The 26,900-nt window shown below is 35.5% G+C and overlaps 1 protein-coding gene across 5 annotated transcripts in view; it reads left to right on the plus strand.

Annotated features, from left to right (window-relative positions):
* The window catches only part of Cda5 (Chitin deacetylase-like 5), a 115,292-nt gene that overhangs the window by 50,935 nt on the left and 37,457 nt on the right, over positions 1-26,900 (plus strand). For 4 of the 5 annotated variants that reach the window (XM_089099300.1, XM_089099298.1, XM_089099301.1 and 1 more), the window contains 3 exons: positions 1,490-1,888; positions 15,198-15,625; positions 17,749-17,932. In XM_089099300.1, coding sequence (XP_088955426.1) covers positions 1,490-1,888; positions 15,198-15,625; positions 17,749-17,932 — 1,011 coding nt within the window. The remainder of the gene's footprint in view (positions 1-1,489; positions 1,889-15,197; positions 15,626-17,748; positions 17,933-26,900) is intronic. The other variant, XM_089099302.1, reaches the window with a different exon arrangement.

The raw sequence follows: 26,900 nt of genomic DNA on the forward strand, positions 1-26,900 counted from the left end.
ATGCCATTAAGAAACATTCCTTCGTCTGATACTTGTATGATATAGTCCCGGCCACTCCAGTTGTTCATCCATTGACGCATTGTTGAACCGATTTTTTCGTTAGTTTCTTTCAGCTTAGCGTAGTAAGCTGATAATAAAATTCTTAAATCGTTAAATTCTACCGACTACGTAATGGACCGAGATGAGAATTACGAACAAACCGCGATAAAATTGTTAAAGTGATGTTAGAATCGTAGTAAAAATCGGAATGTACAGATGAACAAAAATACGTTTTATCATAACTTCTCTATTTTAATTGCGAAATATTCTTGGATTGCTAAGTTTGGAAATACTCGAATTTGGTTCAGAAATATCTAAAAATGTGCAAGCACTATTATTTTTACTGATTTTAGTGACTGAACTAGAGCCCTAAATCCTAACTTGTTTTAAAGATTTGCTTCTTGATTCACTTAATTAATTTTGACTTAATCACTTATTTAATTGTTAATTTTACTTTCTGTTTTCCAACAACTTTTGATTTTATTTCTTCTTTATTCTTGGAGCTATAGTTTTCTGTATTGGCTTTAAACTTTTTCTCTGTTGTTTTTTTCCGTTTAGCCGCAGAATTGATTCGCAGAAAAAATAAAATGGAAAAAAGTTACGATGTTCTATTCAAGATAACACATTGCTTTAATTGTGTCATTTATTTATTTTTTCTTGTTCTTAATACTTTGGCACCCAAATTTCAAAAGCTTAGATTCTTTTTACTTTTCAATGCCCTATTCATGTTTGTTATGCTGCTTTCCTAAATTAAAAGGCATATTTCAAGAAACTTGTATTTAGTACTGAAAGTTTTGACATACCGTTTGTTTGGATGCTTATTTTTTTCTTATCTCCTTTGATTGAGTTTTTTCATTTAGTTAACTATGAACTATAAATAATTTGTTTTAATAGTTATTGCATTAGAGTGGCAATAACTAAAACTATGATTCACTAAATCTGCGCCTTCGTCTGGAATGTTTTAGAAAAAAAATTAAACTTTCAACATCTTATTATCAACTAAAAATTATTTTCGTTTTTTAATGATCTTAAATGTAAAATATTTCATTAAAAGCAAAGATAAGAATTTCTACAAAAACCACTTGAAATTATCATCGCAGAAAAAAGAAATATTGTTACAGAAAAACATTGCTAAGGACAAATTAAAATAATGAAAACTGTTTGATAAGGAAGAAAAACTAAGCTTGAAAGTGTAAATTTCTCGTGGCCCCCTCTTAATCCTATTTATTCAAAACCTTTTTGCTAGCTCACCTTTTTTTGCTAGTTCTAATTTATGTGAAAGTGAGATGCTACACATGATCTAAATAATATGTTAGAAACAAGACTTCTTCTAAGAAATAATTCCAGTTCCCTCCCAAATATTCCCAATAAAATAAAAAAAATTGTGCCTTTTACGTTTTGGAAGACAGCTGAATTATAACATCGTTTACTAACACATTTGTTTATGTAGACCAAGCCAAAAAACTCGTGGAGTGGAAAGCAACCACTGGTCACGTGGACACACTGACAGACTGACAGACCGACATGTTTCTGGACCTGTTCCCTTACCCGTGCGCTTTACAACTCATGACAAACCGATAGATAGAGCGTGGCCAACAACCTCTCGAACCTCTTATTTCGAAAATAGTAAACGGAATGACTGGACCCCGGGAATTTCAAACTCAAATTCTTGGAGAGATAAAACTTTTTTCTCCCCCAATGTCCATAGTCATTTCTCCATGCCGCTTCAGACTACTGCTCGAAAGATTCCGTCTTTTAAACATTCCCCAAAATCACCGAAAAAGCCGCAAAAGATACAGGAAGTTTTTGACTATACGGATTATGATTACGAACTAGAAGACATTAGAAGGTAAATTGCATGCTGGAAAATTACACAGTTGCATGTTTTATCACCTTTATAGATATTGGGTTTTCCTGAAATTCATGCATGATCGGAACTCCTATCTATTTCTTCCAGACATTGTTTTCTTGACTTAACGTCCTGACTTTTAACTTTTGTGAGTTTAATGAAGCCAACTGACTACTGTATTTTTATTGGAACTTGTAGCATTGCGAATAGAAAGACCAATTTGAATTCAAATCAAAACAATTTAAAAGCTTGTATTTGGACCAGGCCTGTATGTAAGGAAGTCCTTCGGAATTTTCTTACCCGAAAATCTCGATATCAATTATTTTTCCAGTGATTTCTTATTATTTCCTTAATTTGATGATATTTTGTACTCTTTTTCTGGATTGTGTACCCCCCCCTCCAAAAAAAATACCAAATATATGTTTTACCCTCACAAATATTTTCTCTAGGGATTTATTTATAAGAACAAAACCGGTTTCAATTCATTACTTCAATTTTGATTACGTCTAACCTAAATCTGTCAAAGTTGCGGTTGCCAAAAGTGGCCAGCAGATATATTGTATTGGAAGACATAAAAGGTATATGTATACGTGATATCCATTTCATAGGCTTTCAGTAATCTGTTTGTAGATGGTAAATCTGTTTAGGATGCAAGCTTGATTCGATAGCTACATCTTTCGATCCAAAAAACTTTTTCAGACTTAAAGTTTTGTCCGAAAAGGATGCGGTACCTTAAAAATCATTTTGCGAGCTACAGCGTCGGCTGGCCGCCACAAAGACCAATGGCTCATTAGCAAAATCTCCCAGGAGACTAATCGTCATCGTAAGCTATTTAGAATTTGTGAAATAGGACCCACGGTCACAAAGACAACAGGTCCACTAGCCATCATCGAGAGCTATTGAGAATATGTGGCTTGAGTATGAAATTTGATTGAAAAGGCAGTGAAATTATACGTCCCTTTTGTGAGCAAGCTTTTTAATCAAAGCAGATAGCACCAGAGGGAATTTTCAAAGCTGCTAAATTTTTCAAATGATATTTCCTTTGAACCGATCTGTTAGGTTTTCCTAGTAGATATGCTAGAAAATTTTTGGGAATACCCGTCTCTGAATTTTAAATAGGAAATTATGCTCCGTTTAATCGATAAAAAATTCAGATTTTCTGACGATTTTAGTTTCATTGACACTGAATATCTTTATTTCCAGCACAAAACGGGCGAAATTAGATGTTTTAATAAAGATTTTTGGGAAAGCATTTGTTGGCTTTTAATTTTCTGCCGTTCATTCAGATCTCTAAACTAAGCTCTACAATGAAATAGTTCGTGGCAACGAACTGTAAGTAAGGAGCGACCCGGCTCAATAGTAACCGAAACTCTAAACCGGATTTTGATACCAATCGGTACATCAAAAGAATCAGATTTTGATACTGATTTCAAATATACAGGTTTTATCAAGTTTAATCCTACCCATCAAAAGTTACGTGCCTGAGAAAATTTGGCTGATTTTGGAAAAAATGGGGAGAGACTCCTTAAAAGCTATATAATCTAAATAAAAAACAAAATATCGGGTTCATCGTACTATAGAATTCAGCATTACTGGTTCAAAGTCTCTATCTTCGAAAATATGAAATTTTGTCTTTTTTGCCACAAGAAAAATCATGGAGACGTGTGTTTTTTTTTCCAGGGGTGATCGTATCAACCCAGTGGTCCTAGAATATCGTGGGAGGGCGCATTCGAACGGCCATTCTAGTGCCCTTTTTAATTGACCAAAATAAACGGAGGGCAACTAGGCCCCCTCCCACGCTCATTTTTTCCCAAAGTCACCCGATTAAAATTTTGAGATAGCCATTTTGTTCAGCATGGTCGAAAATATTAAAAATATGTCTTTCTGGATGACTTAATCCCCCAAAGTCCCCTGGGGAAGGGCTGAAAGTTATGAACTTCACCCAGTGTTTACATATAGTATTGGTTATTGGGAAGTATACAGACTTTTTCAAGGGGTACTTTTTTCTGGTAGTGGGGGAAGGGGGTTATGTGGGAAGAATATTTCCATGGGGGAAGGGACATTGCTATGAAGGGGGCGCCAGATTTACCAGCATTATTTAAAAAAACGATCAGAAATTAAATAAAAAAATAAACAAGTTTTTTTACCTGAAAGTAAGGAGCAATATCAAAACTTAAAACGAACAGAAATTATTAGGTATATGATTTGGTTCGCCCCCTAGTCAATACCTTGCTCTTTAAGTGAAATATTTTTTAGTACTTTCATAAGAGCTATTTATTCTAATTAAGGGCCTTTGTGATTAAGGGTTAATTTTTAAAGATTTGGAAAAAAATTTTAGATTTAGCCTAAAAAGCAAGGTATTGATTAGGGGGCGAACCTCCCAATATACGTATTAGAATATATGGATATAGAAGTTCGTTACGTAAGTTAATTCGTAAGTTACGTATATTTATTACTAATAAAAACGTTCGTAAATAAAATTAAACATCTTTCGGGAAAGCCATTTAATCAAATAAAAGTAAAATTAATATGCAATTTTATTTTTTTATTATTCGTGTACGGTGAGTCAAAATCAAAACCTCCATTAATTCAAAAACGTTCAAAAATTAAATAAAAAAAAGACAAGTTTTTTTAACTGAAAGTAAGCAGCAACATTACAACTTAAAACGAACAGAAATTATTCCGTATATGAAAGGGGATGTCCCCTCCTCAGCGCCTCACTCTTTACGCTAAGGTTAGACTCTTTCTCACAACTCTATTTTTTTAAACAATAAAAAACTTTCAGTTAAAAAAACTTGTTTTTTTTATTTAATTTTTAGCAAGAACGTTCAATCAGTTCTAGATAGTTTGGCCACAAACTAAAAAAGTTTATAATTGACGAGTTAGGACGATCCTTTAAGGTGCCGCATCACCTTCAACTTGTCTGACTTAAATTTTCCTTGACAACCGTAATTCTGTTGGAATCTAAAGAATGCTAGGGTATCTTAATGTCTGATCTTAAAAAAGGTAGCCCATCACAGTAACTTTAATTCACGACATTGTTGGGGAGGGGGTGTGTTTTTAAATTTAAAGAGGCACAATTTTTCAATCAAAATAGCAAAAACATTGTATTTTCTCAGATTAACAAAAAAGACCTTTTTCAAAATATAAGGGGAGAGGGGCGAAAAAATATAGGGTGGGAGGGCTTAAAACTTGTACTCTCTCCGAATTGCTACTAAAAAAACTTTTTTAACTGAAAGTAAGGAGCAACATTAAAACTTAAAACGAACAGAAATTATTCCGTATATGAAAGGGGATGTCCCCTCCTCAGTGCCTCACTCTTTACGCTAAAGTTAGACTCTTTCTCACAACTCTATTTTTTTAAACAATAAAAAACTTTCAGTTAAAAAAACTTGTTTTTTTTATTTAATTTTTAGCAAGAACGTTCAATCAGTTCTAGATAGTTTGGCCACAAACTAAAAAAGTTTATAATTGACGAGTTAGGACGATCCTTTAAGGTGCCGCATCACCTTCAACTTGTCTGACTTAAATTTTCCTTGACAACCGTAATTCTGTTGGAATCTAAAGAATGCTAGGGTATCTTAATGTCTGATCTTAAAAAAAGGTAGCCCATCACAGTAACTTTAATTCACGACATTGTTGGGGAGGGGGTGTGTTTTTAAATTTAAAGAGGCACAATTTTTCAATCAAAATAGCAAAAACATTGTATTTTCTCAGATTAACAAAAAAGACCTTTTTCAAAATATAAGGGGAGAGGGGCGAAAAAATATAGGGTGGGAGGGCTTAAAACTTGTACTCTCTCCGAATTGCTACTAAAAAAACTTTTTTAACTGAAAGTAAGCAGCAACATTACAACTTAAAACGAACATTCCGTATATGAAAGGGGATGTCCCCTCCTCAGCGCCTCACTCTTTACGCTAAAGTTAGACTCTTTCTCACAACTCTATTTTTTTAAACAATAAAAAACTTTCAGTTAAAAAAACTTGTTTTTTTTATTTAATTTTTAGCAAGAACGTTCAATCAGTTCTAGATAGTTTGGCCACAAACTAAAAAAGTTTATAATTGACGAGTTAGGACGATCCTTTAAGGTGCCGCATCACCTTCAACTTGTCTGACTTAAATTTTCCTTGACAACCGTAATTCTGTTGGAATCTAAAGAATGCTAGGGTATCTTAATGTCTGATCTTAAAAAAAGGTAGCCCATCACAGTAACTTTAATTCACGACATTGTTGGGGAGGGGGTGTGTTTTTAAATTTAAAGAGGCACAATTTTTCAATCAAAATAGCAAAAACATTGTATTTTCTCAGATTAACAAAAAAGACCTTTTTCAAAATATAAGGGGAGAGGGGCGAAAAAATATAGGGTGGGAGGGCTTAAAACTTGTACTCTCTCCGAATTGCTACTAAAAAAAAGGCTAATTCGATTTTCATGGTACGTAAACTTTATCCATGTGGCTCCTGGCTATTTTAGCCAGGAGCCATCAAAATAATGTTCTGTCCTATAGACTTTTGTCTCGTCTAAGTCAATTATAAGTTTTGTAGAAGAGGTGTTTCAGAAGTGAAAGGATGTCTGAAAAACAGCTCTTTGGGCATACTTAAATTTTTTACTCGCAAAAGCAGTTTTTTTTAATTTCTTAATAATTGCTATCTGTTCGTCATTTTGTCTATGCTGGAATCCTGTCTTTTAAAACAAAGTATAAGAAGCAATATTTAATTATTTCAGGGGGACAAGAAACACATCCCTTAATGCTTTTATGGAGTCTGAGCCCTGCAAAATACTTAGAAATCATTCTACAGTATTTCTAAGCAATTACTTTTACTATATATGAGTAGTTTAAGTACGAGATGGTGTCCGCGATATCCAGTTGTATCCATTAGGGGGAGGGGGATTTGTTATCCCTTTGATTTCTTCGCCCCTACTCCCTAGATTTAAAAAATCAATCTTTCCCCCCTCCCCTAAATTTCTGTGAATTGACGCCACTGGTGATATCCTACGAAAAACAATTTTAAACTTGGTATATATGAAAGGTATGAGTCTGTAATTGAATATATGTGGTGATTTCATATGAAACTAGGTATTTAGCTATACTAATGTATATATGGTGATTTTTGTCACTAAAACGAGATAAATGCAATCTTTGTGAAACTTGTGAGGATTATACATATATTGCTTACTACCATTTAGTTTCAGCACTGATTCCATGAAATAAAATGAAACTCTGTCAATACATAAAGTAAAATACTGCTCTTCTGTTAACCAGATTAATGCAAATAGATATTAATACCACATATTAATACCACGCAAGAAGATATTAATGCTACTAGCTGTGGCATCGTTTGGGGGTGGCAAGGGGGGCCAGGTGCCCCCCGAATAATTTGGAAAAAAACTATTATATAGCCCATGCCACTTGACTCTCTGGATGTGGAACTTTTTTGCCCCCTCAATAAAAATGCTGGTGCTATGCCCCTGGCCACTAGTGATAATACTGCCTTGTCCCCAAACAAAGCTTCGCAATCTGTAGAATCATTTATGCCACGGAACTTAAAGTACGAAAAGTATCAAATAAAACTTTTTTGATCCATCTTAGGTCCATTCATAACCAAAAAACCTGATTTCTAATATTTTATTTTTGTGGTTTCAAAAGAAAGAGGCTTTTAGGGCAGTATCACATTTTCGTCGGAGTTGCCATGTTGAATCGTGAAAATAAACAAGCTAAAACAATCAGTTTGACAATATCAGACTGATTTTTAGGGCAGTATCACATTTTCTTCTAAGTTGCCACGTTGAAAAGTAAAAATAAACAAGCAAAAACAATCAGTTTGACAATTGTCAAAACAATCTGACAATGCTCTTAGTCCAAAAAAATAAACTTTAACAATCTGTTGATCCCAAAAACAGCTGCATATTCTAAGCAAAGCTGCTCCCTCTTAAACTGTCTGGTGCCTTATGTTTTTAGCTAATTTTTCGCTGAAATTTGGTACCCACTACTTTGTTGGTACCATATCTTCAAATTTGGCAGCCTCTACTACCAAAAAATGCCTAGCTGCACGTGGAGTTATTTTGTCATTAAAAATTCCATTCCCGGTTTTTCTTAATTTTAAAGATGTATGGTTGTTTGATTTTCCACCTAACCAATTCAAACTATCGGATTTTCCTTTTCATTGTCGTTGGTATTTGCATTTATACAAATTTACTAATGGTATTTATGATATAAAAAGGGAAGATTGTTTAGTTGCATTGATGCTTGTCTACGTAAAAGTATTGGTAAAAGTATTGTATGTAAAAATAGATCATACCTAATTTACAAAGTGAAACTTGATCCTGCAAAAGCCCAAAAATAGCTTTGTATGAATTTTACTGTATCCAGATAGAAAAAAAGGTAAAAAATTGATATTTTCTGCAAATATGTTCGATATTATACTTTTGTCCACAATTCATTTTGGATTTTTGACGGGTAAGTTTTATGACTGGATTAAGGGGCTACTCTCTGTGCTATTTATTACTAATTAGAGATAGGGAGACTGAAATGGATCCCAGGGAAACATTCCTTCTTGTCATTCCTCTGCCTAACTGTTTTTAGCAATACAGTGCCGATGTGACTGAATATGACAGGTCTTGGTCGTGACTCTGGATATTAGAAACTAAGGACTGCGCGCAACATTAGCTGCGTTCGTTTTCACCGTTCGTCGTTCTTAGTACTAGAAAGATTTTCTCGGTTTTACTCTTAAATTGCGTTTTATATCGCCGTTCTAAGAGCGTTGTTTTAACTGAAAAAACGGCTTATAAGAGCTTTCCTTAGCCAGATAAAATTTCAAAGTCACAGATAAAATTTCAATCAACCAGCACAACAAAAATGAAAAATATACTTGTGAATGTAGCAAAACAAGCAATAGAGTTACTAGAGGAAAGTGACTGTTGAGTGACTGTTGAACCGTTCTATATAGTGCAAATGGGCACTCTTGCTTTTAAGTGCTTATGAATGGGCATAAACATTAAATTAGTTGAAATGGGGGGTGCAATCCTATATAGTGGACTCTACATAGGGATCCATGTTAAGGAAATATTTCTTACTCCATAATATGGACAATACTCATAGTTGTGGCACTTAGTCTAACACTTAATCAGCCGACTTTCCTTTCTAAAATTTAAGCTTAAGACGTTTGAACAATTGAACATACTCCTAAGGGTATTAAAACTTGGGGTTAGCTGGAGTTCCTTAGTATTAGTTGTAATCTAAGATATCTAGAAATTCCTCCCATGATGTTTCCAAGTGACCCCTAAGGAATTTTTGTAAGTTTGGAAAGCAATTTATCCCAAAAATTCTTCCAGAAATTTCTGAAGATTTCAAAACTGTGCCACATAGCCTATACGAAAAACAAATCACTACCATTTTTTAGATGAAAGACCCCATCAACAAAATCTACAAAATTAAATATCAATAAACTTGTTTTCTGTCATGTTTTTTTCATTTAAAAAACTTGGCGCCCAAAAGCAAACTAAAGTTGTTGAACGGAGTATGAGGCTCAGTTCGTCGTTCTAAGAACGACGGTACTAAGAACGAAGAACGGCATTTCAAAGAACGGCTTATAAGCGAAACATTTCATAGAACGGCGAAAACGAACTGCTTAATTGTAAAACCGAGGATTTGATTTCCATAGAATGACTAAAACGAACGCAGCTATTGCTTTCTTGCGACTATATATTCGGTTGTACATTGAATTTTAGTAATTGATTTTCTTCAGCGGATCCAGCTTGGATTTTCTATTTTCTGTTCAGTGGAAAAAAAGAATCGTAAAAATGCTGGAATAAAAAAATCTTCCTATTGCAAATTAAGTAAAATAGAGTTCTGCTTGTAATATAAATTTCTGTAAAAAAAAAAATGAAAATTGGTCACCCTCCTTGAGGATCGAACCCCTGTAATTCCACCCATCCCTCTCCGCGGCTCTGAGAATGATTCCACACCAAAGGTATGCATGGATATACGTAAGAGAAGGTCAGAAGCAAGGAGAGTGTGCAGGTGACACAGGCAGCATGCACAGAAGTGTCATTCGGGTGAATGGGGGAGGTAGTGGGGGGCACTTGCTCTCGCTCGCTCTAGGTTTCTTGCCCCCCCTATATTTGAAAAATACCTTTCTCGGGTTTCTTCATTGAAAAATGCCTTTTTTGATGTTTTCACTGACAAAGTAAGAAAAAATATCTCTCCCAAATTTAGAAAAATATGTTTACCACCCCACCCCCCTCCATTACCACTACATTTCGCGAGCTGACGCCACTGGGCATGCAGCTTAATTTTGACTGCCGTCTGCCATAATAGCTATTACTCTGTTGTAATCATACCGAAAGGGTACAGGCATATTCCACACTTTTCTCGCAACTAATCGATTAGATGTGAATCGACTGCTCAAATCCACATAGGTATATTCGGTTCGCATGAGGTAAATTAGAAAAGAAAATTAATGCTGGTAATTCAAAATTACCTTACATAATTTTATATTGTACACACCAAAATGAAGTCATTGTTCACTACATACGATAATTTTTGTAGATTTCTTTTTCCTTTCAAGTACTCGAGAAAATACCGAGACATTATCCTTTCAAAATTGTTTACAGCAGGTGGCAGTCACCATGCGTGGCAAAAGCGTGCTCCGGGTGGTGCTAAATATGTTCTGCAAGAGCCTTGGCGTGGTGGAAATGGGTCACGCATGACGAAATAAAGGGTGCTCCGAGAGGTGCACACGGTGGTGGAGAACTTCTGTTAAATTATGGAAATTATCTTTTCTGTTAAATTGTGCAAACGCGAGATATGTTTGCTCGTTTTAGGCGCGATGGTTTATGGTTTTCACTCGATGAACGACCATATTCTAATTAATATAAATCTAGATTTTTATTAGAAGCTCACAGAGAAATCACGAGGTACTTTATTTGATAAAAACCTGAGTGCCTGAGCTGTACGTAGCACAATAAAGGACTGCATAGATATGCTATTATGCAATATTTAAAAATTCCGTTTCTACTTTAATTTCTAGATACATTAAAATGGTACTTGTTAAGAATCCGGTAAACTCGCGAGAAAGACCGCATCGAAATCTCAAAGATGCTTCATGAAAAACAGGTTCTCGCTGCATAGTGAGGTATTGCTCACTCCGTGACAAAGATTTAAACTTTAGTTTTTTGGGGTTGAAGGGGCAAAACAAGGTACCTAGGTTAGGTTACGTATTTAATATATGCTATGCTTTACCCCCACCCCCAGTCCCCTCTGTGCAAATATATAGCCCAAATTTGTTTCTGAACTATCATATTTTCATCCTTTTTTTGTTTTATTTCATTGCCATTAACGAAACTTCACTTCTCGCGTGATTACCGGATTCTTAACAAGTACCAAAAAAAGTTAAATTCCAAATTTTAAGTGAAAAACGTTTTTGAAAATGTCTTGACTTTAAATCATACACTTCATAAAAACCTAAGTCAGATACAAGAACTGAACTACAAATGACGCTTAGTAAAAAAAAAAAATACATACCAATATATCGAAAATAATTAAAAATTACCTCAATGTTAGACATTGCTGTTTCAAAAGTGACAAGGGTGTAAAACCAAGAATTGTCAGTACACATTTGCCGTAAAAAAAAAAAATATAAAAAAAAAAAAAAAATAATGATAATCAAAGAGACTCTCCCTTCTGTCCTATTTATCCCTTGTTAAGTGCGTTTCAGTTTCAACTGGGCTGTGTAAAAACAGTATAAATTAACCAAAGTCTAGTTCGTTGGTACAGCGAATAAGTTTCCTCAATCCCAACAACAAACACAAAAAAAACTTTAGCCTTTTTTGTGAAAGCTTGGAGTAAATTATATCAAGTGATTACAACAAGAAATCAGGCAAAACTCTGTTTTGTATGATCCTATAGATTTGTAGTTGCTATGTAGCCTACAATCAGAACAGAATCTAGGATTTTAATCCGAGCCTAATTAATTATTTGTAATTTGTAGTAGTCTCAATTATATTCTACAATTTTTCAACTTTCATGGAGCAGCTATTGTATATATTGGTTCGATTTTTTTTCTTTACTCATTTTTAATTTAGTTTTTCTTTTTAATTTGTTATGGTTTAGTTTCTTTCTTTTCGACGCTGAGGACGCTTTCTTGTACGAGATATGTTTGGAAAGTAAGTTTCGTTTTAAAATAAAAAAAGGAACAAGAACAGATTTAGCCAAAAAATGTATTCGTGTCCAGGCGAAATATTCGTCTAATTGTTCTAATTTTCTTTCTACCGGTCGTATACCTGTTGTTTTTCAAGATTTTCTTCGTTGGTTATGAAAACAATATCCATGAAATAAATGATGATAGTTTCATACTACGGAATTTTATTAAAATTGTGGAATAGATTGTTTTTCTAATGAGCCGCTCAATGCACAAATCCACAAGTCACTAAGGCTATTAAGATAAATTCTAAAATACTTCGAAAAAGAAAAGTAGAACCACCACCCGTGGGCAAGGGCGTATCCAGGATTTTTGTTCTCGGGGGGGGGGGGGGTTAAAAAATCTTAAAAAACGGTCCAAGAACTTGCTTATATGCATTTTTGTTACGGTCTTATGACTTGAACAAAACTTGGGTGGGGGGGGGTCAAACATGCCACCCACCTGGATATGACCTTGCCTACAGGTTCTAAAAATTACAAGCATTAATATTTACAAAATGTACCAAAATATTTCTCATTTCCAAAATTGAACTGAAACTAATATTATTCGTGACTCAAAAATTTATGTCTGCCCAAATCCAATAAAACCCTCTATAATAGATTTTCACTTTTCGTGCTTAGTTTATTTATTTCGTCCGTTGCATAATTATGGTGTTTTTGTAAATTTTGTAGATTTATTTGTTTTAATCTTGAATCTAAAGAGAATTTTGACTTAATAAACTGATTTATCGCTTTGTTTAATTACTATATTTTATGTCATGCCTTTGAAACACATCATCCAGATTATGTTTAAACTTAGTAAACAAATACAAATAGTCATGAAAAGCTAGAATGCCAGCAAATTTGGGGTTGTGTTGGCTACCATATAAGGGACCTCCTTTACCACTGAACAATAATGCCCAAGTCACTTATAGTCAAACTTGCGGTTAAATTCAAAATAGCACACGGAATTTCTTTTTTGGAAGTTTTGCCTTCTAAGAGGAGACAGCAAGTGTCTTTCCCCCTACCTCTTGTTGGCAGAGGTGCCTACACCAAAAATCGAACCAATCTACAAGACTCAGCTGTATTTTGGCTTCGTTGTGCTGAAATTTTATTGATGGTTATTAGATCGTTGACTCCAATCATTCAGATAGGAAAAGGATTAGAGACGAGATTATCTCTCGAACAAAAATTCCGTTTTAGTATTTGGGTTGGCTCCAGGTTAACGACAAAATCTAATCGTGAAATTTTGCAAAGTTCAACCTCTTTTTTTTCTATCTCTATGACTTCAATGCATTTCATTCACATAAAAAAATATGCTACTATCAAGCAACCCTGTGCATTGTTACTGGGTTTATTTATTTTTTTGGTACTTATGCATAATACGGGCCCACCGCTATATACTGTACCAAGGAAACGAGAGACGAAACACGCCAAACGGATATTTCAATAGAGAAATGGAATACAAAGCGTGGTCTTCATTGCGTTTACGTTATTTAAACTGTTGTTTTGTGGGGTTTAGGAGGGGAGGTACTTAGGTTAGGTTACGTATTAAATATATTCTACGTTTTACCCCCTACCCTCCTAATGTGCAAATGTATAGCCCAAATTTGCTTCTAAACTATTATATTTTCATCCTATTTTATTTCATTAGCATTAACCAAACTTGACTTCTTTTGTGGGCCCGTATAATGCACAAGTACCGTTTTTTATGAAATGCGCAGTAAATAGAACCATAGTTAATACCTCGAATGCTCGAGTCTTCTGCTGGTAGTATTTTAAATTATTTATGTTTTGACAACAGTGACAATGTTTAATTTGCAATAATAAACACGAAAACCAAATGGTAGCAAGTCTTTTTTTCTTGATATTGTTGCCAATTTACTCTGTTTAAATAATCTACTTTTGTGTTTGTAAAAGAAGATGCTGGTTCATACACAGTAGTTTCAAGAGAACAAAATTATCCTTATATCAATTCAGTCTCAGGTCTTATGTGCAAGTTGTCGGCTATTTTTCTATAATCCTACGGTTTTAATGTCTCGCCAATATGAAATCCAGAGTTGTGTTTCCGGGTTTAAAGGCACCGGGTTTAAAGCGTGTTTTCAGCGGGCTCAAACACGCCAAACTTTAAAGCATTTTCAACTTACGAGTTCCAAGCGTGTTGGACACTGGTTATTCAAAATTGTAACGCACCTGAATAGCATGGTTGAACACGGGTTCTGAAAAGACCACAACCCGTGCTGAACACGGCCCTCAAAACGATAATCTGCGCAACCCATGTCAAACTCTGTTTTGGACGAGGGCGGCCTGAACACAGAGCTCTGAGGCTGAGCTCCGTTTTATCCGTTTACTGAATTACATATTTAAAATTTGATTTGTATTTTCACAGTTGGAGAGTACGTTCAACGTCGTTTGAAAATCGTTGGGAAAGGAAAAGTTTCTTGTTTTTTAAGCAAGCACAGACAAGGCCATATCTAGTGGGGGGGCGGAAGTTAGAGTGTTTAAACCTCCCCCCCCCCCACCGAAATATTTGTCTGACTCGTAAAAACCTAACAAAAATGATTATAAACAAATTTTTGATGCATTTTTAAAGTTTTTTACTCTCCCCCCCCCCCGAAAAAATTCTTTTGTAAACAACCCCCCCCCCCCGAAAAAAAATCCTGAATTCGGCCCTGAACACAGATCATTCTTTAAGAAGAAATCCAAGCAATATCGTATTTCTGGCTCAGTAAATGGATAGGTTTAGATTCCAGCGATAAAATACCGTGTCCTTCCAGTGCAAATTAGAGCTGGTGCGACCCAAAATTACAGGTTTCAAAATTTGATACTAAAATACCAACAGAAAAATTCCTTGTAAAAAATTACTTGTAGAATTTTGTGTAAATTACGAACACTAACGTGTACCATTAGGTCGGTGCTAAAATCGAGTTTTATTACCGCTAATTCTTATTTTATCTACTGTAGTATTGAACTATATAATATATATATATATATATATATATATATATATATATATATATATATATATATATATATATATATATATATATATATATATATATATATATATATATATATACGGTATCATGCTTTTTTAGCAATTTCATGCTTTGGATACCTGTTTCTATTTTTAGCAATAGACATCGCTTTGAGAATCAGCAACCAGTTAACGTTCCTGCATTTTCAAAACGGCCTGAGAGTCAAGACTTTTCAACTCTTACTGATTCAAGCAGGTTTGCGCCACCTAGATCAGAGTCAAATCGATTTGAACCCCCTCGACCAGACTCGAGTAGATTCGGACCCCCTAGACCCGATTCTGACAGATTTGATCCACCAAGAACGGATTCCAGCAGATTTGACTCTGCTCGCCCAAATTCTAATAGATTTGAACAATCTCGACCAAGCAATAACGAGGAGAATCGATTTGTGAATCGTCCAGAGAAAAATTTCGAGTTCCAATCTCGACCTGATTTTCCCCTAACGACACCTAGAAGTCTGCTACAACCATCTTCTACTTTTGACTCGAGAGAAGTCGAATATGAATACGAATACGTTTATGATGGTAATTATTTAATAGCTCATCTTCTGGTTTATACTGATTCAGTCAAGACTTAATTGAAGTGTGATTGCGAGTCCATTTTTATTTAAAAAGGGCACCTATTTTATTGCCCTTTATTTAAAAAGGGCACCGTCTCTTCAGGATTTGTTACTCACAGAGTCTCTAGAATATCTTTACTAAATACCTCTCAAGAGGGAAATAGAAAACAAGGATGTCCCAGGTTAGATCGAATAAGATTTAAAGAATTGCCTTAATTCATTATGGATTTGAGAATGGTGCAAGCGTAAGCTTTAAAACGGGCCAAGAATTTTTTCAATAATTTAAACAAGGATATGAAAATACATTTTTCAAAATGTAAAGGGGTGGGGGTAATTTGGCTTTTTTCAATTAAAACCCCGAAAAAGGCACTGTTCAAAAATATAGGGGAACATCCCCCCTGAATACACCCATATGGTGCCTCCGGCTATGACCAGTTTTTTTTCTTCTTCTTCCATTAGGAGCACTTGACTAGTCAGTAAAGTTTAAATCATAAGCTTTGAATCATTCTTTTGTGTGCAGAAAGTTAGTGTCTCCCTCATTTTCATCTTCTCTCTTTGTCTCATTTTTGTCTTGACTAAATTTGCCTATTTACGCCTTCAATAATATTTGGATAATACCTGCAATAAAATTTTGTTATCTCCCATGTTAACCAATTAAATTCTGTACCGCCTTTTCTGTCATCATTTGTTTTGTTTTTATAATTTTAGACCTCCTTCCCTATACATCTATTCCACTCTCCCTTTCTCTTTCTCTATTGCTCTCTTATCCTCCCTTGTTTATAAATTTTTCTTCTCTCAGAAGCTTTCTCTTCTCCATCCAATTGACACAAATCACATCCTCTATATCTCGGGGTAAATTATACATTTATTTTAACTTCCTCTGCAAATTGGTTTACGCAAATTTGGTTTACTCTCAAGCTGGGAAATTATTGAACAAATGACTGAAATTAAAGAACAACAAATTATAGACAGCAGATACAGGTTAAAATAATTTACAGCTATTTCCTGTAAAAACAAAAATTGAAAATGGTTTTATATTTTTAGCGTTAGAGCGTATTGGCTGCTTTTGATCTTAATTTAATGAATTTTTGTTAAATTTTTAAAATGAAAATTAAAGAGCAATATTAAAAAGCCAACCATGAATCGAAATTACCACAAATGGGGGTTCGGCTGCTATGTCCTCAGGGGCGGATCTAGAGCAACATCTTAGGAGGGTGGGGGGCATTGTGACAAGGGTGCCAATAAGCAAAATCTTAGAGGAGCCCATTGTGACAAGGGCACCAATAATTGACCAAATTGACAACGAAAACGAGTGAAAAACAGAAAAAAACAAGGAATGAGGGTGCCATAAAAATCTTGGGGGAGGGAGAGAGGGGTCCCTCTGTCCCTGGATCCGCCACTGCATCTCCCTTAGATCCCCTTAATTATCGAGTGTCCTTGGGGCTTTACTGAAAACCAATGCGCTTCACTGCAAAAGAGAACATCGACGCTTTTAATAGCTACCGCACCAAGGAAGGGAGTTTTGTAGAAATGTATCGCGTACAATTTTTTTTTTTTACAGGGAGACTGTTTGTGGTTAGATATCAAACCGATGCATATTTTATCCCCAAGCGGTACTTTAATTCATATTGAAATGTTCAAGTAAATTGATACAGCAGTGCTCATGCACATATTGGGTCTCTTGGGGGGGGGGGGGGGTCAAACACAAAAAATTACATTTTTAGGATATCTTTATTTTAAGTAGAAACTTTGGTCCTGTGTCAGGGAGGTGAGTACTTCCCCCTATTACGACCTCTAACAGTGAGATATTTTTCTTGCAGCCACTTCCTATAACTGTTCATGCCATGAGTACTGTTGTAAGTATGTATGCCTCATTTAGCATACTTCACTCCCTCTCTCTCTCTCTCTTTTTCTCCACCCGCTTCTCTCTCTTTCATTCTCTCTCTCTCTCCCTCTATCTCTCTCTCTCCCCCCTCTCTCTCTCTCTCTCTCATTCTCTCTCTCTCTCTCTGTCTCATTCTCTCTAACCTCTTACAATAATGAAAAACGAATCATCAGACCTGTCCATAACAATCATCTATATTTTAGAGCTCGGAAATCCAGTTTTTGAAGAAGAAGAGGAATCTGGAGAAGTTTCACCGCCACCTGTTATTAGAACTACTGAGAGAACAACCACAGAAAGAACAACAACGACTACCACTACTACAATACCTCCAAGAATTGAGAGAATTAAAACGACCACTGAAGCTCAACAGTTTGCTACCACGTCAAAGTAAGTTCTCTAATGACGCTTAATTATTTGATTTGAACCAACGCAACTGCGATGTTCACGGATGTAATGCAATACACCCTGAAAAATTTTAGAAAATCCCTTTAAAATTGCCGAAAAATATAGAAAAAAGAAAGGCAAATAATTTTTTGGGCGAACGAAATTTTGGCAACAAATAGATGTCTAAGCAATTAAGGATGAGAAAATTGTATAATGTAATAACCTGGATTACTACATCTTGTAATTACATCACCAGGGTAAACGAAGATGTTCCAGTCAATGTTTCCAGACTTGACAATTGGAGGAGGGACACGGGCCCAAAGGCATTGCCTGCGCACGCGCTTGATTAGTATGTTGAATTTTATAGCATTATTCCTCTATCCTGGGATAAAAGATTACGCTATGTAGAGTACCTAGGCTAGCAATTTGGGGCAACATTTTTGGGCAACAGAATTCGCTGTGAATTTTTTTTTTACTTATACAATAGCAATAGAAAAAAAGAATGTAACACGATATTATGTAGGAAGGTAACTTTTATTTTCTTGTTTGCAAATTATCATTTACCAAAAAACGCTATTTTGGTAGACACCTTGTTAAACTTTTGCGATTCTCAACGTGTATGCCCATCCCTTTTCAAAATTGCTTTTATTGTACAATTTCGTGCCTTATTCTTATGCACCCTCCTAGCTGGAAAAATTTCCAGACTCACGACTCTTTTTATACTAACCTTTCTTATACACATCACATACTCCTTCATTTTTTTTAGTTTCATTTTAAATCAGACTATAAGCTATTTGAAGAAACGTTATTTGAAGTTCTGTGTGTATTTTCTTTGTGGGAATTGTTTTTCATAATTCCTTTCATGTTAATTGCCTCAGTCAGGAAATCAAGCTGAAATTTCTCTGTGCTTTCCTGACCATCATATCCTTTGACCCTCGCGTACATTTGTTTATTCTAGTCTAAACAGCATCTCCTCCTTCACATTTTGTTAGTTTTTTTCAGAAACAGTTTAAAATTTATTTGAATAAACGTTACTAGGCGTTATTTCAAGCTTTCTCTACGCCTGTTTTCTTCACCAAAATCACTTATGAGAATTGTCTTTACCCATCCATCAGAAATCAAGCTGAAAATGCTCAATAGCAGTTTGACAAACATTCCTTTTACTCTCTTTATCCCAAAAAATTTTCTGAGCTGTTGCATATTTTTTCCTTTCCACTGTCCAACCCTTTCGAAGCTTTTTTTTTGAAGTAGGCTAAAAGTTTCTTGAAAAAACATCACAGGACGATATTTTAACCGATCTGCTTTCTATTTTATTGATGGAGATCATTTGTCAAAATTGTCTTGTTGTACTTGCCATCCACAGGAAATCAAGCTGAAAATTGTTAATATTCTCTGAACCAACTGATACCCCCCAACCCTGCCATACCTTTCGGGTATATGCAGTTCCTCCTTTTTTCGAAGCCGAGCAAATTTCTCTTTAATGAACGTTACTAGACTCCAGGGTTATTCCTCGGGTTGGTGGCACCCGGGGTGAAATCACCCCCTCCCCCCGATAAAATTATGTTCGAACCTGGAAACGACTAAGGCAATCAAATTTAACAAAAATTAAATGACGAAGGCCTTTTTAAGTAGCAGAAGTGCCCCCAGCCACACGGAACTTGGGGGTAACTTACCCTGGTCTTCCATCCACCGTTTTAACCGCCCTGATAGACGCTATTTTAGATTATGTCCATGCGCATTTGCTTAATAGGGATGGCTTTCTTAAATTCTCAATATTTTCTTTTTTGTTTTTGCTACGTGTATGAAATTTAACTTGTCTCGGCTTCTTTTAGGCATTTTCTCATTTTATCATTAAAAAAAAAAAGAAAAAAAAAAAAAAAGATAAATAGGTAACCACCATCAATAGTCAGGATTTGACGGTGTCAAACTAGATAGATTGTTATGAAACTTGACACTTCCTAAATGCCTTGACTCTCAGCAGAAATTCATGTCAAAATCGTGCAAAAACTATTCATGCCGATCAACTTTTACTTTAATGATCAATCAAGATCGGGTAAATGACGGAAATAATAACTTTTTAATGATAACAATAATTTAAATAATAATGAAAATAAAACTGAAGTAAGGGCTTATATGCGGCTTCGGTGAACTCCCATCGCCTGAGAAGATTAAAAGGCTAAAAGTTAATTCCAATAACAAATATGCTCCCTTGTCCCAACACAGCCAAAATAATTTTGTGAAAAGCATCTATAAAATATACATGCTATTGGCATAAATAACTTTTAAAAAATAATAACCGATCGATTGAAAAACAGTAAATGATACAGACATATTAGGACACGATATAAAGTGATACTCGAAAGCATACAAATAGAAAAAAATCAGAAAAATATTATAAATGCCTTTAAGTTAATTTCAAAAGTTGTTAGTGTCCATTTAATCATAAGAAATAAGAAAATATGAAATAAAGTTGAAAAGTAAATTCAAGAGGTGTCAGCACTTGATAGCACATTTAATCGTTGTAAACTACAGTTAGTATGAACAGAGTAATAACCACCCAAAATGTACCTTTTTGATTAAAAGGCCCTAGGTTACTTTTGTTCTTTAATTTGTTTTTAATGCAGTTTTTATACCCTCGTGGGCCAATATCTTTTTTTTTTAATATATCATATGGGATTTCGCATAAAGAAACATCCTTTGCAAATCTCGATCAAACACTCTTAGGAGCAAGACTTCCGGTGACTTTAAACTTATAAAAAGATACTATTTATAGGCTCTGTTCAAGATTCGTGGGATCAAATCTCTTGTACTAATTTTTTACATGAAAAGCATTACCGTGACTAAAATCAAATTTCCCTTAAAATTTTTTTCTTACAATTTATTTTTTAAGTTCCTCAGCTGATTCTTGCTTCCACTGCTACCTACCACAGAAACTACCACCTACTACTGTAACAGAGAAAAAAAGAGGCTACTGCCCTATACACCCGGTTGTAGTTTCAATTCAACTTTCTTTTTCTCTGCGCCACTGCTAAGAACTCATCGCAGTAACGACCGGTTTGGGGCCAGTAGCTGGCTTCCTGTATGATTTATTCGATTGAATAATGAATCTATGCGCTACATCAGTCTGATTGGTTCAAACTAGCCCTAGCTAAATATTTGTATTAGTACCATCTCGTTGTGAATGGACCTTTAAGTAAATGGTTTGTTAATTTTTGTCACAATACGATATTGACTCTTACTTTCAGTATAAAGTAGTGTAATACTTTGTATTCCCTGTGTTCTTTTTATCAAATTTTTTTGCTCGAATAAACAACGTTAAGTAAGCTTGTCAACTTTTGCTTTTTCATATTTTATTCCCATCTTAACTTATGTTTGAAAATGAAAGAAGAGACTATAAAAAAAAGAAGAAAAAATCAGTTTTTTCGCAGTTTTTGTCATGACAGTGTTGTATATGACACAAAGTCGGTTTTTGGGGGTATTGACGAAGCCACTAGAGGCCCACCTCAATTTTTTGCTAGCAATTGTTGGGGGAAAGTTTTTTTTATTTATTTAAATAAAAGTACCTAAGAAGCTTATTTTTTTAATGGAAATACCAAACTAGGATATACATTGAAATCCAGGCCAGGGGAGAGGGGCAAAAAGTCAGCTTTCTATAAATTTAGTGACATTTTATTTTTTAATATCTAAATAAGAGATAGTTGGAAACAAAAACACAATTTTTGGTGGAGGTTGTGGCTTCCTCTTAGTATACGGTTCGTAAATTTGTGTTAAATCACCTTTGAGATGAGGTGGTTACTAGTTCTTTTGTTTTGTTTTTTTTTATCATGAATGGCCGATAAGACTTGGATGGCTAAGCCAATAAATCTGTTCACGTTTTTTGGCAATTTTTCACGGTCACTAAAATTTAAACAACTATTTCAGAATCTTAAATATGGTAAGCAATAATTATATGTGTTGAGCTCAATGCATCTGTAAAAGATGATATTATTGGTATTAGTTCCATCAAGGTGAAACCCTATATCCGCTAATTTATAACAGACTACACACAACACGTGTTTCAATGATCTGCTTACGTTTTTTTTTTCAATGAAAAGTTTCCTTTAGCAGTGTTGTCACTTTAGCTTATTTTACGCCAAACTGGCTTATTTTGATGGCAACTGGCGTGGAAATTTTTGCAGCCGGTTTGTGGCTTAATACTTGTTTTAAGTTTGTGAAAAAAATATTGTGAAAGTACTTTTACAGCAAAAGCAGAGTTAGTTTTCATTATAGGAGCATTACGAGGTAGCTAAGAAATAAACATACCATTTGACACACCCTTCAATCCTCTAACGGACTGTTCCGTCCAACCAATACATAAGGGTGAGCACAAAAAATAAGCACTAATAAAATAAATAAAGCACTAAACATTATAAGAAATAAATAATTATAGTAATAGTTGTCTGCCTTATTTATGGCTTGTTTGGCTTACTTTTTGGTTTAGAATCTAGCAACACTGTTATGGTGTTTGAAATAGGCCAAATCGGCTATTAACATGGGCGTAGGGAGGGGGGGGGGTGGCTGCCCCCCTCTAGACCTTCAAATTTACATTAGATATGGCTGAAAAAGCAGATGGTTGGAAAAGCAGTTGATAACAGGCCCTCCATCACACTATCGACTGCCCCCCCCTAGACAATATGCTGCCTACACCCATGGCTATTAAGTCTGCTTCTCTATTACTTGATTAATTGCTAACATTCTTGTCAGAAGCCCAGTGACTGTTTATCTACTAGCGTATTGCATTTGTTTTTCTATATTATCAATTCAGGCAGAATATCAATTCAAGCCGTCCTAGCTGAGTGGTTAGCGCACTCATCTTGAAATCATTTGTCCGTGAGGACAGTGGTTCGAGTCCTGCTGTTGCTGGTTATTTGGTTTGTAACAGGGGCTAGTGGTGTGACTCCAAACTCAGCCAGAATCGACTCAGCTCTAAATGGGTACCTTAAGAAATCTGGGGAAGCACAAGATGGCTGGCTCCCAACCCCCATTGCACATTCTGGATGAAGGGCAATGAACGGAGATCAGCACCGCCGGTGGGGACTGTAATGTCAAATGCCATATATATATATTTTTTTTTTTATTCAGGTAATAAATCAGTGGGTGAAGCTAATGTTAAGGTTTGGTTGGACGTGCAGAAGCTTCAGTCGATTAGACATTTCATTCGTTTCTTCCTCTTATAATCATGCCTGGAAGATAATAAATACTAGTATTTTACCCTGCGTTTCCACCGAAAAGAATCACTGAGATAGACGATATTCGTGAACTGCTTCATTGATTTATTTTAATTGCTATTATGTTCCCATACGATTTTAATTTCATCCGATTTTTTGCTCTCAACAGTTGTCTCTTCTTTGGCCGTTGCTGTTGTTTCGAAAGGTTTAAACAACCATTTTTATGACTATTACTGCTGGCTAGAAAATATTCCTTAAGAAAACTAGCTAGGTGCCAGGAAAATTCGTGTTTTTCAACTCATTAAAACGCTTTATAATCAAAGCCTCATACAGAAAAAAAATTGCTGCGAAAGGCAATTTTCGTGGATTACATAAATGAGAAATTTTATTTGTCGTTACGATCACGTGGGACTGTCTCTTCTATAACTGTTGCTGCTGTTTAGAAAAAATCTAAACGAAAATTTACTTGGCTGATGCTGCTGCATAGAAAACATTACCGGAAAAATAGTATAGTTGCCTGGTAAATGCTGAATTTATCAACACAGAGTCGGTAACTTAAACAACCAAAACTGCTAAAGTCGGTAACTAAATTGCCGTGACAAGTGAAAATTGCTTCTGTTTCACCATCTGTGGGAATACAGTGGTAGTTTTTGTTCTTTCTTTTTGACAAGATTTTTTCATTATTTAAGACGTGAGACTTTACAAAGAAAAAACCAAATTATTACACATGGCTGGGCAGAATATGCTATGGTTGGGGAAGCTGATCATTCTTTGACGTAATCGATATATGACTGGATGAAGAGAAATGAAATGTAATCACTAATAAATCACTAAAGGTTCAAGAATCACTAAATTCTTGTCTAAAATAAATTCCTTAAATTATACAATATAAAAAGACCAGACAAAGAAAATATAAAAGAAAGGGAAGGTTAACCTAAGGACAGGGCGACGTCCTTTTTTTCAGGCAAATATGGTCACTAGTGTTGCCACTCCCGATGACTAATCTTTTTCTACAAGATTTCTTCAACAAACTGAAAATCATGCTACTCTATCGCTTTGGAATTATTTTTGTTATGTTGGTAAATCTTGTTGAATAATAAATCATCCAATCCAGTAAGTACGATGCTATTATTAACGCCTGTGAATACGAATTAAAGCTATTGTTATGTTCAAAGACATGCTAAATTGAATTTAATCAAATTTTTATGCCAACTGAGCATACAGGATTGTGCCCTCGCCATTGGGTATAATACCCGTGAATGAGATTGCCTTCAGAAACAGAGTGAGAGAGACAATAGCTCCATTTGTGCTACCTTCCATTGGTGATTTTCTTGACTAGAATCTCTGCTGACATCGAAAGTTTGACTAACCCTCTATATGTTGTGAGATATATGTCCTAGACTCCAAACGTTTCCCATCTTCTCAGCTACTTCTGGCTATCTTCCCAAGTGACGTCGCAAGTGACTATGAAGATGGAGCTGTCATACCCATTATGGAAGAACACGAAATTTGTGTCATCCTCTGAAATGTAGTTAACTATGGTCATTAGGATCGAACATGAATAGGAAGAGAGTCAGAGCCACACATCTACGTTTGTGGAAAGTTGAAGTAATTGGAACAGATAATAGTTGACACTATGAAGAGGCAGGACTTTCCCAATAATAAAGCCTGCTTCTGCAACTCATAAAAAGTTGTTACAGTTCACTTACTAAAAAACTGTGTCCATGAACTAATAAATGCTGTTACCGAAAATTTACTGTAGGGGGTAAAATGGTTGGAGAAGCAAATAAGTTCCTTTAGTAGGGCGGTGTTATAACTAAGGATTGACATTGCCTGGAATAGATTGAAAGTAGAATGGCAAAAGCGTAGGGTGTTTTGACTCAACTAAGAAAGAACGGAAAAGCACAAATATTCGAGCAAGATTGAAACTATGGGTGTTCGTGGCAATGGAGATGGGCTTAGCTAAGTTGGGTGAAAAAAGCTTGGGTATTAAAGAAAAAGAGGAAGGTATGAGAAGAAGAAAGGTACAACATCGAGAATGCTTCCTGCAGCACCCAGCGGGTTGATCGTCCACATAGCTGCGCACACTCCTTGTATACCCCAACTTATTTACAGCTTTACTCTTTACCTCCCTCCCCCGAAGTTCTGAATTCCTTCGAATATTTTCTTGTGACCAATTTCCAGGGTTGCCACCTCTAGCACGAAATTGCTATTTTAGCACTATTTCATTATGTGTAGTACTGTAGCCCGTGCTCAGGGCTGCCACCTGTACCACGGAAGTGCCACTTTAGCAATATTTTGCACTATTATAGTCAATTTTTTTACAGTGGTACCGAAAATTGCTGTATAGCACGCAAATTTGACCATTGTAGCACTTTAAGAGCTGACCGTGGTGGCAACCCTGCCGCTTTCCTATCCATTTGGGGACTGCCTGCTTTTTCCTTGACCTCCAATTATTAGCCACACTGCACAATCTTTGGTAATCTGTCATCTTTCATTCATGAAGCCTGCTTATATCCTCGAAGTTAGTCAGAAAAGTTGTTTATGAGTAGTTTAGACAAGAAGCATGGAAACGAGTTCCACATTGACTTTACGGACAAAGAGGCTCGATACCGCTCAATTATTGTTCTGTGAAATACTGAATCAAGTGGCTTTGGCACGTCCTTTGAATTGAGAAATAGTTCGAGTAGCTCGAAAGCTAGTAAAATCTCGAAAGCTAGTAAAATTGGAATAGTTCAACTAAAAGTAAAGTATCAGCAATTTGAAAGATAATGAAGCTCTATTTTATGAGGAGGAGCTAGAGAGTGTGCTGAAAGAATTGGAAAATAATAAAACCTCTGGTGCTTATAGCAGGGTAAATGAGTTTGCAAAATATGACGGTTGCAAAATGAGGCTACGAAATCATTAAAATTAAAAGCGTATGGCAGAACATGATATGGAATGAGAAGGTGAATATTTCCTAGACTTAGATTATACGTATGATTTCAGTCTCCTAGATAAAACTTCTGGCGAAATAAAAGAATTTTTGAGGTTATGAAAGTTCAGGGCAAAGAAAAAGGCTTGCAAATTAGTATTAAGAAGGTTAAGTCACTCAGACGAGGAACAAATGAGGGTGAAGAAGTGATGATAGGCAACGAGAAAATAGATCTGGTGGATACGCTCACCTACCTGGGTAGTATCGTTAGTGAAAACTGTGAATGCAGTGAGGATATAACAAAAAACGAATAGCCAAGACACAGGGTGCTGTTCGCAGTTGAAAAAGTTTGGAAGAATAGGTAAGTGTGTGAACTAAGATTTATTGAAAATCACGGTGATGACTGTGGTCAAGCATCTCCTTGATGTTGGGTGCTTCGAAAGGTTGAGGAAAGTTTTTTAAACTTTTTTCCAGAGGAATGGTTTAAGGATAGTTTGAGGCATTAGTTGGACTAATCGTATATCAAATAATAAGCCGTACCAAAAACATAGTTCAATCCCACTTTCTAAGGCTATAATGAAAGAAAATTTAAAAGGGCTTGGCCTTGTTTTATGAATGAAAGATGACAGACTGCGAAAGATTGTGCATTGGGGTGAATCATCAGGGGCCAAACAAAAGGCAGGTCGTCCTCTAATAGAATGGGAAAGAGGTCACAAGAAAAGATTACAAAAAAATTGGATCTTAATGGGAGGGTGGTAAAGAGTAACGGTGTAAATTGGTTGGGGTGGACGAGGAGTGTGCACAGCTGCCTTAGCCTCAACCGGGTTGGTGCTGTAGTGAGCTGCTAGTA

Source organism: Artemia sp. Qi Xiang Cuo, chromosome 13 (genome assembly GCF_049724085.1).
Source record: "Artemia sp. Qi Xiang Cuo chromosome 13, ASM4972408v1, whole genome shotgun sequence".
Lineage (NCBI taxonomy): Eukaryota > Metazoa > Arthropoda > Branchiopoda > Anostraca > Artemiidae > Artemia > Artemia sp. Qi Xiang Cuo.